At 47.9% G+C, this 16,256-nt stretch overlaps 1 protein-coding gene across 1 annotated transcript in view; it reads left to right on the forward strand.

Annotated features, from left to right (window-relative positions):
- The window catches only part of CLMN (calmin), a 116,750-nt gene that overhangs the window by 86,646 nt on the left and 13,848 nt on the right, over positions 1–16,256 (forward strand). The window contains exons 5-9 of the mRNA XM_082849365.1: positions 2,574–2,666; positions 4,416–4,606; positions 6,612–6,805; positions 8,773–8,855; positions 13,217–14,815. Coding sequence (XP_082705491.1) covers positions 2,574–2,666; positions 4,416–4,606; positions 6,612–6,805; positions 8,773–8,855; positions 13,217–14,815 — 2,160 coding nt within the window. The remainder of the gene's footprint in view (positions 1–2,573; positions 2,667–4,415; positions 4,607–6,611; positions 6,806–8,772; positions 8,856–13,216; positions 14,816–16,256) is intronic.

Raw genomic sequence — 16,256 nt, forward strand, 5'->3', positions numbered from 1 at the left:
GGCGAAAACAACCAAGTTAGCGGGAAGAGGGGGAGGAGGACATTGTCCCTGAAGCTTCTGACTGATGTCCGGCTGCTACATCGTCTGTTTGCCAGGAAGAACCAAGCAGTGGCTGGGCACCCGCGGCAAGGTCTTCGGGCATATCCATAATCCCTGCCTTCCCTCAGCCAGGCTCCCCAGTCCCTGTGGCCAGGAGAGTGCTTTATTCTCCAGAGGTGACGTCTACTCCCTGCCCCCCCTTCCCTCCCTGTCCCAAGAGAGTGCGCCATCCTATCCCCACATCCCTACAAGGCAGCTCCGTGATTTCTCACTTTGGGACACTTTCCGTGAACCTCAGCTCAGAGGCCATGCTGGGCTTCCTCCAGGGGATGGTGAAGGCCAGGATTGACTAAGTGCTTTGATGTGACTCCCCCGTGCTGGGATGTGATCAGTGAGCCACAGAAGCGGAGAGAGCTGCCAGAGCAGAGGTCCAGGGCACGCGATCAGCCACAGACCGCAGGTGGTTCATCCCATGGGACGTGTGGCCGTGATGAATATGGACGGACTGTTGGGCCTGAATTCGATTGGCTTTGTTGTTCACAATATTGACCACTTCCTTCAGCCTCTAACCCGCCAGTGATGAGCTTGTGCTCCCTGATTATTCTCTGGGCATCAACCTGCAAAACACACCTGAGCCAGGGACTCAGGATTCTCACCTGTGATTAGGAAAGCCCAGGCCCTACTGATGGGTGTGGCCAGAAACCCCTGAGGAACCGGTAGGGACAGAGACCCATCTTTTTTGAAAGCCCCAAAGGAAAGAGAGAAAGAAGATTTGTGTGAGACGCTCTCTTTGTGTTTTCTTTCCCGAGTCTCCCAAGCAGAATTTTATGAATCAAATTTGGATTTGAAAGTTTACCTTGGGACTTCTCTGGTAGCGCAGTGGTTAAGAGTTCTCCTGCCAATGCAGGGGACGTGGGTTCGAGCCCTGGTCCAGGAAGATCCCACATGCCACGGAGCAACTAAGCCCGTCCGCCATGACTACTGAGCCTCTGCTCTAGAGCCCGCGAGCCACAACTACTGAGCCCTTGCTTCGCAACTACTGAAGCCCGCGTGCCCAAAGCCCATGCTCCGCAACAAGAGAAGCCTGTGTGTGGCAACGAAGGGTAGCCCCGCTTGCTGCAACTAGAGAACGCCTGCGCGCAGCAGCGAAGACCTAACGCAGCCAAAAAAAGAAAAGGAAAAGTTTACCTCGATTTACTTGATTTCTCCTCTCCTCCCCCTGAAGAATGGAGTTTGCATTTGCAAAGGGTGGTAAAGAATGAAGAGGCGGAAAATGTAACACAGACGGTTGTGGCCTGCAGTCTTCAATATTTGCTCTCTGGCTCTTTACAGAAGTTTGCAGACACCTGATCTACATACTCAGGTTTTGTTTGCAGAGTAAAATGATGACTTAGGGCAGGGGTCCTCAAACCCAAGCGTGTAGCAGAATCACTTGGAGCTCTGGTTAAAATGCAGATTGTGGGGCTTCCCTGGTGGCGCAGTGGTTGAGAGTCTGCCTGCCGATGCAGGAGACATGGGTTCGTGCCCCGGTCCAGGAAGATCCCACATGCCGCGGAGCGGCTGGGCCCGTGAGCCATGGCCGCTGAGCCTGCGCATCCGGAGCCTGTGCTCCGCAACGGGAGAGGCTACAACAGTGAGAGGCCCGCGTACCGCAAAAAAAAAAAAAAAGAATGATGGAGTCACTAGGCTCGATCGAATCAGATCAAATAGAAGAGAATATTTAAAATGCAGATTGTGGCCCCTCCCAGGGTTTCTGATTCAGTTGGTCTGCGGGAGAATTTGCGTTTCTAAGGAGTTCCCAGGTGACAACATGCTGCTGGTCCAGGGACCACACTTTGAAAACCAGTGCCTCAGGCATTCACCAAGGGCAATCATCCTGTGGTCAGAACATAGTTAAATAAATAACGTAATCTCTTAAGGGTTTCTCAGATATGCCCATCTGAACCAGTCAGTAGGGTATTTTGTTGCGGGTTGTTGCAGAAAGATGCAGAAACGCTGGGTAGCAGCCTTATCCCCACACACTATTTCTCATCAGTAACGGATAATTGTCTTCACTGTCCGTGATCCTTGATCGCTGATGTCAGTGCTCTGTGTTTGTCCAAAGATGTGTTAAATCTGGAGGTTTGGTGGTGTTAGTGTAGTACACAGACCGACCTTGGGCATTTACCATCTGTTCTTGGAAAAGGATGACTTTTTTACTAGCTGTGTGTCCTGGGCACGTTACATTGACTGCTCTGGAATTTCTTTACCGGAAATATAGAGATAATAGAAGAATCTGTGATGTGGGGTTGTTGTGAGGATGAATACTTGTAAGGAGCTTAGAATAGTGTCTGTGCACGCGAAGTACTACGCACGTGTTTATTAGACGCACTTATGTACCCTTTTGCACGTTGGGGTCCCCGAGAGGTGGCCTGGGGCAGCACCGAACAGCACAGGTGAGAAAGAGAAACGGGCCCACGACGACAGCATCAGAAAATAGCATGTTGCATCCTGTTTGGACACTCTTGTTAAGCTTATAAATTGCTTCTCTCCAGGTGAAACTGGTCAGCATCGACGCGGCAGAAATAGCAGATGGCAACCCCTCTTTGGTTCTTGGGCTGATTTGGAACATCATCCTCTTCTTCCAGGTAAAATCATTTCTTTCCTATAACACACGGTAATGATCTCCAGCAACACAAGAGTGGAGCTGGATGGAGGGAGACAGTGAGATTTCGTTTCTAACAGATTTTGACTTTTCTGTTTCCTGGGAAAGAACTAGAAGAACCTGGTTGCTAAAGGTTTTGAATTCCTGTGATTCTAAAAGTGATGTGAGCTCTGTTCTCCTCTTGGTACTTGAAGAGTTACATATTTACTTCGAAAAGTAATTTTGTTCTAAAGTGTCACAACAACTGGGGGATACTTCCAACCAAAAATTGAACTTGGGAGAGTTACTTTCCTAAAATGACTTGTGTTCATCAGAGACGGTTAAAGAGCCTGTACAAAGATAGCTCTAGGAAGAGGTGTGTGTGACAGGAAAGACCTTGTTTTTCCATCCTTAGCACCCTCAGCCTCTATCTGGAAATGCAGATTTTATAGAGCAAGGACAGGGTCTATGGCTGGAGTATGAAGGGGATATTTCAAATTGTGCTCAAGTTCTTTTCCCTGAGTAGGAAGGAGTGAGTTGATGTTTTATCTTCTAAAATCCCCCTCTTTTGAAATAGAAGATAATGGCTCGTGGCTTAATGGGTCTCCCAAGCGTAAAAATGATCTGCACAGAGGCTTATGCTTACATTTCAGAGAAGAATGAGCTCAAACAAGGCTTGGAGACAATAGCCCTGAACTTATAAAACCACAGGCTCCCTCTGAGCCTCAGTTTCCACATCTGTGAAATGGTAGCAGTGGCCCAAATATGTGGTGGGCATCAAGAGATGCTACGTGGGAAAGCCCTTTGTCAATTGTACAGTGTCGCATACAGGCTGCAGTCACTGATGTTTGTTCTTCAACTCCCTGATAGACTGGAAACGTTCTGGAATGTGTAAAAAGTCCTTAACTCCACTCTGGATCGTCATTCATTTATTTGGTAAATGTCTAGTGAGCTTCTCCCATGTGCCAGGCTCTGAGCATACAAAGTCTTGCTCTCATGACTTTCTGGTGTCTCAGACAGGTCAGTCCCCTATTATAGAATTCTGTGGTGCAGGCCATGATCAGTATATGGGCAGAGTGTTGCTCCAAGCTGGGGCAGCTATCTCAGAGGGGGAAGGGGGGAGGGGAAAACTTCCTGGGTAAAGTGACAACAGAGCAGGGTTTTAAAGGATGAGGAGTTCGCTAGACAAGTGCCTCTCAGACTTTATTGTGCATACCAGTCACCTGGTATGGGGGTGGTATTGAAATGCAGAGTCTGATTTCGTAGGTCTGGGGCGGGGCCTGGGGTTCTGCATTTCTCACAGGCACCCCATGGTAAGAGCACATTTTGAGTAGCCAGGAGTTCAGTGTTGGAAGGGAGGGACATCCAGGCAGCAGGACCTGGGTGAGCATAGGCGGTGGGGCTTGAAACAGCATGATGCACTCTGGGAGCGATGGCCATGAAAGGACGGGGTAGGGGTAGGTGGAGTCAGGTCAGGAAGACCTCATGTGCAGCCTCTGGCCAGAGCTAAAGAGACTCCAGGAAGAGATGATTTTCCCTGCAAAGCATCACTGCACGCACCACAAGCCACAAGAAACAGCCAGGCCATCATGAGTACTGACCCCTGACCCCTGACCCCCTGACACACGACCCTCAGGAAGGGGTTTCTCCCGATCTGGAGAACCAGTTCTGCACAAGTGGTCCCTCCAGCCGGGATCCACGGGGGACCGTGCTGGGTCTGCCTCCGGGGTCTGAACCGCCGTTTTCCTTCCAGATTAAAGAACTCACCGGCAACCTCAGCAGAAATTCTCCATCTTCCAGCCTGTCACCCGGCTCGGGGGGCACAGACTCAGACTCCTCCTTCCCACCCACGCCCACTGCAGAGAGGAGTGCGGTGATATCGGTGAAAGACCAGAGGAGGGCCATCAGGACACTGTTGACATGGGTGCAGAGGAAAACAAGGAAGTAAGCCACACGCCCTGTGCCCCAGCCCCGTGCTCTGCCAGGCAGGGGGAGGAGGGCTAAGAAGAAGGGCATCACCGTGTACTCAGTTATGTGCCCGGCGCTTCACGTAGACTCTCAGAAAAGGCATCCTGTCAGTTTCTGTTTCTGCACACAAAACGGTACTCACCCCGTGTTTGGTTTGCAGAAAGCTGATGATAGAATAGAAATCCCAGGGGCCTTCAACACATTAAATCCCAATGTGGGGATGGCCCTTGGATCCTAATAACATGGACATTTATTATTAAGCCTCTGGGTATCTTTCAGAGTCTGGACCTACTTAAAAATGAGTAACAATAAAGGCTGCAGCCTATCAGAGTCAGGTCTGGCCCTTCCAAAACTGAGACAGGTGAACTGGAACCAAGTTCCTGGCCTTCTGTTTAACCCCTTCCAGACTGGGGAGAGCCTGGTGAATCTCTTATCTTTCTAAGCTGCATCTGTAGATGGTGACTTACCACTCACCCCCTTATGGGAGAGTTGGGGTTAAATGAAATAAACCCTGTGAAAGCACCTTGCAGAGTACCAGCACTTAGTAAGTGCTCAGCAGCAGATCCTGGCTCCCCAGTGTATGGAAATAAAAGATGAGAGAGAAGTTGGGTCTTTGGGGTTTTGATTAAGGGGTTAAGCGTGATAGAGTTGATTAATGTGAGCAACCAGTAAATGGTGTTTTCAAATAAATTTATTTTACTTATTTTAAAATTTATTTTAAAATAAATCAAGTGAGCTCATTGCCAGGAGTTAGGGTGGCTGTAACAGAGAGGAAGGGCCTTTGCAGGGAGTAGAACATCTGTACCGCCATTGCGGCACCGGTCACAGGAATGGGTGCTTGTGACAAAGTGTCATGGCGCTTACACCGTCCCCGTGACACTGAAGCCAGTGAAATCCTAATTCGGTCTGTGGTCTTAATAGCCCTGTACCCACGTCGGTGTCCCGGTTCTGATAACACACGCCGGTAACGTAGGATGCTGCCGTTGAAAGAAGCTGGGTGAAGGGTCTACAGGGGCCCTTTGTACTGCTGTTGCAACTTCTTATGAATCTCAAATGATTTCTAAATAACAGCATTTTTTTTTTTTTTGCGGTACGCGGGCCTCTCACTGTTTTGGCCTCTCCCGTTGCGCAGGCTCAGCAGCCATGGCTCACGGGCCCAGCCGCTCCGCGGCATGTGGGATCTTCCCGGACTGGGGCAAGATCCCATGTCCCCTGCATCGGCAGGCGGACTCTCAACCACTGCGCCACCAGGGAAGCCCCAGGATTTTTTTTTAAAGAGAGTTCAGGGATCACAGTTGAGAGACTGACGGGGGCGGATATGGTCTCAAGGGATGGAGTCCAAAGGAAATGAGTGCCTGGCAGGATTATCTATCTTTGTCACTTTTAATGTTCTGATTTTATTTATATTAATCATGACGTTAGCTGTCCCTTAGTGAGTGGCTTTCACGTGCCATCTGCATTGCACATTAGATTGTCCACATGACATGGCCATTTTGGGGGATCCAACCTAATACTTGCCCATGACAGCTGCCCTGTTTTATAAATGAGTTTGAGGCTTAGAAGGTGTGTGACTCAAGGCCACAGCCCTGGAAGCACAGCGGGGCAGCCGGAGTGTGAACTTGTGTCTTTCTGGCTCCATTTTTTTACACAACACATCTACTATGTTTGCTGCATTTTGAACATCACTGATAAAAGGAACAGTGTATAAAATGACTCCTTTATATAAATGTGTGTATAAATATGTATATATCTGGAAATTGGGAAACACAAGGTTCTATTATGTCTCCTCGTGTGATGGACACCTTCCTATCCTGTTTGTCTGGAAGTGGAAATACCAATGGTTCAGTGCAGCTATCCCCATCCTCAGGGCTTGGGGCATCTTGGCCTCCCCAGGTCGGCAGCTCCCAGCCCCGCTCGGAGGCCCGCGAGGCATCCCCGAGTCTGCTTACTGACCTGCACTGAGGCGGCTCCTTTTCCTCAGGTATGGCGTGGCGGTGCAGGACTTTGCAGGCAGCTGGAGAAGCGGGCTGGCTTTCCTGGCAGTGATCAAGGCCATTGACCCCAGCCTGGTCGACATGAAGCAGGCGCTAGAAGACTCCATGCGGGAAAATCTAGAGAAGGCTTTCAGCATCGCTCACGACGCCCTTCACATCCCCAGGCTCCTGGAGCCAGAAGGTAGATGTGGTTCTCTCTCTTTCTTTGTTATATATATATATATATATATATATATATATATTTTTTTTTTTTTTTACATATGTAACACCTGCTGTCCAACCTGGAGAATACAGAAATATCTAATGAAGTCAGTTTTACATCTCCTGTATTCCTGCCACTGAGATCATTTTCCCAGTATTTTTCCTTACATCTAATTACAATTTTTTTACCTAATTGGGATCATTCAGTGTATGTATGGTTTTGTATCCTACTTTTTTTAAACCTAATGTTATAATTGTGACATAAGTATGCTGATAGGAGGTCCTCATTACATATTTTTATTGGCCGCATAATGGTCCATTCAGTGGGTGCACCAAAATTTACTTAGCTCTTTACTACTGGTGGACATCGAGGTTGTTTCAGAATAGTCATGTTTATACATAACGCTGCAATGAACATCTTATTGGTTAAAACTCAGTGTGCATCTCAGATTAGTTCCTCCAGGACCAGGTCCCAACAGCGGAATGAATGACACAGCTAGAAAGTACGCACCTTGTTAGGGCACTTGGTTATCTCTGTCACATCGCCTTCCATGTGGATTAGGCTAACTTAGGACTCCCTCTGGCAGTGAGTGAGGGTCCCAGCTCAACAGACTCACTGATGGGGCAGGCAGTGAGCTGGCTGCTGGCAGGGAGGGACTAAGACAGTAGGGAACAACAGAATCCTGGGTGCAAGGAGAGCTGGAGTCTTCATTCCACCTTCTCTGCTCATCAGCCACGTGTGAGGCTTCCCTCAAATCATTCCCCTTCTCTGGGCCTAGATTTCCTGAAGTGTACAATAAAGAGAAAATACCTCCCTGGTCTGTGGGATCCTTCGCCATCAAGCATCCCAAGATCCCATGTAAAAACCACGTGTTCTTGTTGGTGGGAATGTAAATTGGTGCAGCTCTTATGGAAAACTGTATGGAGGTTCCTCAAAAAATTAAAAATAGACAATCATGTGATCCAGCAAACCCTCTACTGAATATATATCCAAAGGAAATGAAATTTAAAAAAACAACAAAAATAAACCAACCACCTCAGGAATTCCCTGGCAGTCTAGTGGTTAAGACCCAGTGCTTTCACTGCTGTGGGCCTGAGTTTGATCCCTGGTCAGGGAACTAAGATCCCGCAAGGCATGCTGCATGACCAAAACCCCCCCCCAAACAAAAAAAGCCCCCCCAAAACAAACAAAACAAAAACAAAGGAAATGAAATTGCAATCTTGGAGAAATATCTGCACACCAGTGTTCACTGCAGCATTATTCACAATAGGCAAAGCATGGTAACAACCAACGCGTCCATCAGTGGATGAAGAGATAAAGAAAATGCTGTGTGTATGTACAATGGAATATTATTCAGCCATGAAAAAGAAAAGCACACAGCACAAATGAACCTGGAGGACATTATGCTGAGTGAAGTAAGCCAGGCACAGAAAGACAAATACTACATGATCTCACTTATACGTGGTGGAATCTGAAAAAGCCAAACTCATAGAGCCAGAGGGTATAAGGGTGGTTACCAGGGGCTGGGGTTGGGGGTGGGGTGGGAAAAGTAGGGAAATGTACAAACTTTCAGGTATAAGATGAATAAGTTCTGGGGAGTCTAACGTACAGTATGGTGACTATAGCTCATAGTACTGTATTGTGTACTAGAAATTTACTAAGAGGGTAGATCTTAAGGTTTCTCAGCACACCAAAAAAACCCAAAAAACAAAAAAGGTAGCTCTGTGAGGTGATGGATGTGTGAATTAACTTGCTTGTGGGAATTATTTCACAATGTATATGTATGTCAAACCATCATGCTGTACACCTTAAATATATACAATTTTCATTTGTCAATTATACCTCAATAAAGCTGGAAAACAATTTTTTAATTAAAAATGGTTTAAATCAATAAAATAAAAACCGTGTTTTGCGTGTCCTTCTAACTCCTGTGTCTCTCTTAACAGACATCATGGTTGACACGCCAGATGAGCAGTCCATCGTGACTTACGTGGCTCAGTTTCTAGAACATTTCCCGGAGTTGGAAGCCGTATGTCTGTTTTCCTTACCTATAATTCAGAAACCATACACTTCCATCAGCTGGCCATCCCATGGAGCTCGGGGCTCGGGCTGTGTTGTTCTGTGTGACAGCCGTAAGGATCAAAACTCGACCTCAAGCGCTTTGCCGCTCACTCATTTCAAAATCATAGATAACGTGTATGACATTTAAAAGCAGAGTGGGAAGCTAGGCACACCTCTTACAAACCTCTTCCCATCCCAAACTTTATTAAGATTAGAAGAGATGCCCACCTGTAATATGAATCAGCCACTTGATTTTCTAGATGCCAGATGGAACCTTTCAGCAGTCTACCAGATTTTATCAGACTGTGAAAAATTCTCATAGACAATGACCATTCAAAAGCATGCCTTTTTATTTTCAGAATCTGAGTAGACTTGCTGACAGAGTGTTTGGAGCAGAATCAGACCTTTTAGAAGTTGTCATGGCTCTGTTGAACCTCCAGCCAACCCGTGCATAAGCCCAAGATGATAATAACAATGATCACAAGGGTAACAACAGTCCTTTATTGAATGTATTGGAAATCTGCTGAACACCTACTGCTGGCTCAGGGGAACTTAGCGATAAGCACGATGGATGAGGTCCCTGACCTTTTGTAGCTTTGTTCTAATAGAGGAAACAGTTGACAAGTCCGCAAACATGTCATCATTTCAGGTAGTTAGACGTACTAGACAAAAAAGAAAAAAAGCATAAAGAGCTAATACTTGCAGGGAGAATGGGCCGCTCTTTTAGCTGGAGGCTTGTCAGGTAACCATCCCTTGTGTCTCTGGGCTGACTGCCACCTCTGCGATTCCACTTGACTTGGTATCATCATTTTCACTTTGTAGAAGAGAAAACAGATACTCTAAGAGGCTTAAAGAGCTCTTCAGGGTTGCCCAGCTACCAAGTGCAGAGCTGGGGTTTGATCCCAGTTCTCTGTGGTTGCAAAGTTCAAGCTTTTAGATTCCTTACAACATATGCTGAAACCGAGACCCCATTTTGCATAGCTCAGAAGAGCCAGACTGGGTCTTCCCCAGTATGTGGCTCTCATTCCAGTCCCTACCTATGTGTGTGTTTCCCGTCTGTTTCTGGCCCACAGATCACTTTCCAGGGTACTTTTGAAGCAGGCATTCCAGGGCTGGAATGTCAGTTCTTCCACTTGAAGCTGTGTGACCTTGAGCCGCTTTCGTAACCTCTCTGATACATGTCCGTATGAGATGCCATCTGTAAAATGGAAAGATGACCCACGTTTCAGAGTTACGTGAAGAATAAATAGATACAGAAAGTACTTACTCCTGTGCGTGGCACAGCAGTTGATGCCCAGAAAATGGTGGTGATATTATTTTGCAATTTAATCTTCATAGGCCATTACTGAATTCTGAAATACTAGGCACCAGGGCTTTTATTAGCCCTGAGCTCTTAAGCTGTAGGCAGAGTTTAAAATTAACTAAAAGTTACGATATTTGTGTGAGTCAAGGTCACGGCCGGGATTCAGCAGATCTGACACTTGGATCTCCCCAGTGCTGGGGTCAGAGACTAGGGCTGGGGCAAGAGAGGTTCAACAAGATATGATACCTGGAGTAGGTCATCCTGACTCATGGAACACAGTGCATCACCACAGAACAGTCCATTTACATCCCCAGGGGAATACAGATGAGCCATCCCAGCTAATCTAGACTCCCAATTAAACCGCTGTTTTTTTTAAGCTTAACAATTCAGCTGAGTTTAGTACATTTCAGTAAACATTCATTAAGCCCTGACCACATACCAGACACTGTACCTGGCTTTATGGCCCGACATATGGCTTATTTGGGTAAACATACCACATGCACTTGCAAAGAATGTGTCTTGTGCAGTGAAAGTGTTGGCAGTCTTTAAATATCAATTAGGTTGAGTTGGTTAATATGCTGTTCTAATATCCTATGGACATACTGACTCTTTTTTTTTGCTTTTCCTATCAATGAGTGTGAGGGAGAAAAGTTAAAAATCTCTGACTTATGATTGTGGATTGGTTGTGCTTCTTACTTCTGTCAGCTTTTGTTTTATGTATGTGGAAGCTCTGCCATACATGTATACACATTTAGGACTGTTGTCTCTTCCTGATGACATCATCATTTTATTTTTATTTTATTTTGTCTTGGAGTGTCCTTGGTCTGACAGGAATATAGCCATACCAACTTTCTGATGATTAGTGTTTGTGTGATACATCTTTTTCCATCTTTCTCCTTCCAGAGTATGCTTATGTTTAAAGCACGTCCCTTGCAAATAGTATAGAGTTGGGTCTTGTTTTTCATCCATTCTGACAAGAATTAGTGTGTCATTTTATTAGTGTATTTTTTTTTACCATTTACTTCACGTAATCTACCATCTTGATTGTTGTTTTTTATTGGTCCTATCTGTTCTATGTTCCTTTGTCCTTCCTTTCTAACTTTTTTTCTGATTATTCAATTACTTTTTTGGTTTCCATTTTATCTCCTCTGTTGGCTTTAAAACAACATCTCCTTGTTTTATCTTTTTAGTAGTTTTCAAACTAGGGGTTATAATATTCATCTTGAACGTAACTCAGTCTACTTTGGATTACTATAATACAACATGAAATAAAATGCATATTTATATATTTTTATATATGCAACTATGTCATTCCACTCACCTCTTCTCCATCCCTTTGTGCTGTTATTGCCACTGACTTTCTTCTGCATATGTTTTAATCCTCAATGCTTTGTTATTATTTGTGCTTTAAACAGGAGACTTTTTAAGAAAACTTTTTAAATAGTCTTTTACATTGGCCATACATTACCATCTCAGGTACTTTTCATTCCCCCCTTCAGCTCCAGGCTTTCATCTGTGATCCTTTCCTTCAGCCTGAAGAAAAACCTTTGTATTTCTTGTAGTATAGGTTAAGCGGTTATTTTAGACTCTTTATTTACTAGTTCTAACCCCCAGTTATCTTTGGGTCTACTTCTAATGACTGTTGTTTCTCCTGATTATGGGTCTCTTCTCTTGCTTATTTGTGACTTAAATTTTTTTTTATTTTATGCCAAATCTGGTGTATAAAGGAGCAGTACAGTTGAGGTAGATGACATTTTTCCCCCAGAGAATATAGCCCTTTCCCAAACAAGGACCTATAATGAGGAGCTGATCATTTTGACCTTCTCAGGAGCTGATAAAGGCTCTGTTGAAGTTTTATTTAATTTCAGCCCTCCAGTTTCAAGTAATTGTATAATGAGGTCAGTCCACCCTCCCTACCAGTGCATTGGGAGCCAGGCTCTGCAGTACCACCAAGATTGCTCTCTGCTTTTCAGCGCTGCTCTCAGCTGCTGCATCTTTTTGTTTCTAACTGAAGTGTAGTTGATTTACAATGTTATGTTAGTTTCTGGCGTACAGCAGAGTGATCCAGTTACGTACATAGATTCTTTTTCATATTCTTTGCCATTATGGATTATTACAAGATATTGAATATAGTTCCTTGTGCTATACAATAAGTCCTTGTTGGTTATCTATTTTATATATAGTAGTGTGTATATATTTACCTCAAACTCCTAATATATCCCTCCCTTGCCTTTCCCCTTTGGTAACCATAAGTTTGTTTTCTGTGTCTGTGGGTCTGTTTCTGTTTTGTAAATAAGCTCATTTGTATCATATTTTAGATTCCATGTATAAATGATATCATATGATATTTGTCTTTGTCTATCTGCCTTACTTCACTTAGTACGATAATCTCTATGTCCATGCGTGTTGTGGTCAGTGGCGTTGTTTCATTCTGTTTTATGGCTGAGTAATATTCCATTTTGTGTGTGTGTGTGTGTGTACACCACATCTTCTTTATCCATTCCTCTGTTGGTGGACACTTAGGTTGCTTCCATGTCTTGGCTATTGTGAATGATTCAGCTGCATCTTACTTAGCAGAAGTCTCTGTGTGGGAGAATTAGTATATGAAGAGAACTAGTGTTGTGTTTGGGCCCCTTCTAGATTCAATCTCTCACGCCAGCCCACACAATCAATAAATATTTAGCTGATCTTTCCTCATCTCTGTCCATACCCAGACCAGGCAGTGGCCCGCAGGTATGAACTCGTGGACAATCTCTGCTCACTTAGGAAGGGCTCATCCTTCTCCAGAGTTCAGTTCATTGATATGTCTTTGCAGCCATAGCTTTAAAAAAAAACACATTCTTTTAAACCTTGGTGTTCTCACATTTCAGCAGGAACAGTAGTCATTTGCCGGTCTGCCTCTGCATCAGAACACTTCCATTCCTTCTGAAGTGCTTTTTCCACTTTGGTGTTTGTGTTTTGAGAGGGGACGCCGCGTGACACTCAGACGCTCTGCTGATTTCACGTTGCCCTGTACTTCTTGGCAGGAGGATTTTGCGGATTCCGACAAAGAAGCCCCTATTGAATCCACCTTCGTTCGCATCAGAGAAACCCCTTCTGAACAAGAGAGCACCGTCTTCCTTCTGACTGAGAACGGGGAGCGTGCCTACACCGTCAACCACGAAACGAGCCACCCGCCACCCTCCAAAGTCTTCGTCTGTGACAAGCCTGAGGGCGTGAAGGAGCCCTGCGTTACCAGCCAGGAGCTGGCAGACAGCTGCTCTGAGTTCACGCACGAGATCATTGACCAGGTTCTCCAAGGGGTCCCCGGGAGGATCAACAGCACCGGCGAGCTGGCTCCAGAATCTTCCATCTTATCATCCAGAAAGGACAGCCAGAGGTCCACCTCTCTGCCAATCAAGAAAACTGTGCACTTTGAGGCTGACACCTACAAGGAGGCCTCCTGCAGTAGGGACCCTTTCTACAGTCCAGACCTTCGCTTCGAAGGAAGCCCAAGAGAGACCAAGGAGTTGTCCAAGCAGGACGGACAGGTCTGGGCGGCTGAGGTTGCCGAGGAAACACCGAAACAGGAGGCCCTGGAGATCCTGGAAGCAGCCTCCAGTGAGGCCCCCAGTGACGTGTCTTCAGTGGACGGTAAGGTCAGTCATCCTCCGACTTCCCAGACCTCTCCCTCCTGGAATGGGGCGTCGGAGAGGGCAGCTGGCCCAGGGGAAGAGGGCCGTTCCCCGTCATCCCTGGGAGAGGATACCGTTGTGGCCGATTCCATGGAGATCGAGGTTAAGCTGCTGACTGTCGAAGCTATGGATAAGGAAGACCCTTTCGAAGGCATACCATTAAAAGCCTCGAAATTCAGCAGCAACCTCGTAGGTTTTCCCTCCACCAGCCAGGCTTTCCACGAGGTTCCTTCGCCTCATGAGAAAAAACCTGCCGAGGAAGAGGTGTCCGAGGACCGTGCTGAGAAGTTGCGTAAAAGGAGAGGTAAATCTGCCCACAGGAAGACAGATTTGGATGAGGCCCCGGTGAAGCCCAACCAGCAGGAACCTCACGAGGACCCTGGACCGGAAGACCGAGGCTCTTCTTTGGAGGCACCGGTGGATAAAAAGCCAGAAGTGTGTGAAAAGGCCAAGCACAAGTCCCCCCGGCGCCGTCGGGGTGAGGAGGAAGGGGAGACCGAGGGCCCACGGGGCCTTGGGGGAGAGTTGCCTTCCAGTCCAGCCAACAGCAGCCGCAGCTTGGAGACCCTCCGCAGCCCCAGCGACGAGGGCCTGGATTTCGAGCCGTCTCCACCGCCCTCCAGGATCTCCATCATCCCCCACGACCTTTTCTACTACCCGCATTATGAGGTCCCCCTGGCTGCGGTTTTGGAGGCTTACGCAGAAGGCGTGGAGGATTTGAAAAACGAAGAAGTGGACCTCGAAGAGCCAGAGGGGTATCTGCCAGACGCGGGGGCTGGGGAGGCCGAGGCCTCCCAGAGCAGCTGCAGCTTCGCCGGGCGGGGCAAGGGCCACCCCCAGGCCAGCGTCGCAGAGGATGCCAGCCCAGCCTCGGAACCCAGCCCCCCGTCCCCACAGGAGGACCACCTGCCAAGTGAGGGCGCAGAGAGTGTCCCCGTGCAGGGCCACCAGGTACTTGACTGCGGGGGCGGGAACGCCGAGTGGGGAATTCTGTGCTTCTCCTCAGCTCGGCTTCTTCCTCCATAAAACAGAGAGAGGCAGTTTCCCTCGCAGGCATCCCAGGTCCAGAATTTAAGGAGACGCTCCCTCAGGCTCAGGCAAGGTCAGGGTTAGCACCCGAGAGGAACACTTGTCGTCAGTTTTGCACCCTGGGTGTCTCGCTGGCCTCCCCTAGTCTGGGCCCTGCCCGCAGGCTGCCCAGGAGATCAGATGAGGCCATGCTTGCGGTGCTTGAGGGTCCAGCTTAGCAGTAGCAGAAATCATTTTAAGTAGCAATCGCGGCTCTACCTAGCATGCACTTAGTGAACTTTACCCCCAACCCCGCGGCAGCCTGAGAAAACCAAGCCAGACCTCACCCTGGACTCCAGCCTTGATTTTTAAAGGCCTTTTGCTTGTTGAGCGCTATTGTTCGGCTCATGTGGTTAGAAGTGGGTTGTGTAAACAGGGCAAGGCGGACGCGCACTTCTGAGCCGGGGCAGCTGGGCACGTGCTCCTCTGCCACCTCGTGTCTCCACGTCATCTGGCCCAGCAGCTTCAGAGGGGCCCCCCCCCAGAGTGATCAGTGAGAGGGTGTGGGGAGCCCTGACTGCATGTCCCTCTGGGTCCCCCTCCCCGCCCTCCCCTCCGGACAAGCCCACCTCCTCCCTGCCTCCCAGCCTGCCTCTGGGCTTTGCTGGAGCTGGTCCCCCCATCCGGACGCCCTTCCCCACACTTGGCTTGGCGAGCACTTACTCATCTTCAAAGCCCATTGCCAACAGCATCCCCTCCCGGGAGCCCGCCCAGCCCCTCTCCAGGCAGAGCAGTCACTCTCCCATTTATAGTGATAACATTCTCGATGGTTCTCTGGTGGACTGCTGCAGCTTTCGTGGGTTGTGGTTTTCTCTCCTGGGAGAGAGTGAGCGTTTGTGTATTAATCTCTGGGCTCCAGAGGTCAGCCTGACAGGAAACAAGGTGCATTGCGTGACAGTTTGGGGTATCCGGTGAGGGCAGGTAAATTAAACCCTGAGGTGCTGGAAAGTCAGGACAGGACCCAGCGGAGGCCCAAAGGTGCTTGCCCTGGGGAGGCTGCAGGAGAAGGGGAATCTGAGTCGCCTTAAAAGGCATTTAGGATTTAGATGGGCCAGAAGTGGTAGCATCATTTATGGGTCTGCGCGCTCCAGGCAGTGGGGAGTAGCTGCCCGAGTACCGGGGGGCCTCAGAGTTCTCTGGCACTAACAGTCCAGAAGCCACGTGTGGCCGGACCTATCCTTTGGTGCCGAGCACCCATTCTCGGTCCGTCTTCGGCTGGAGAAGAGGGCTGGGTGGCTCCATGGGTGCGAGAGACCTGCCTGCCACCTTCCCCTTCTGCCCAGGGGCAAGGAACCTCGTCCTGTCCCCTGCCCCTAGCCCTCTG

This window comes from Leucopleurus acutus (genome assembly GCF_964270905.1).
Source record: "Leucopleurus acutus genome assembly, chromosome: 1".
Taxonomy (NCBI): domain Eukaryota; kingdom Metazoa; phylum Chordata; class Mammalia; order Artiodactyla; family Delphinidae; genus Leucopleurus; species Leucopleurus acutus.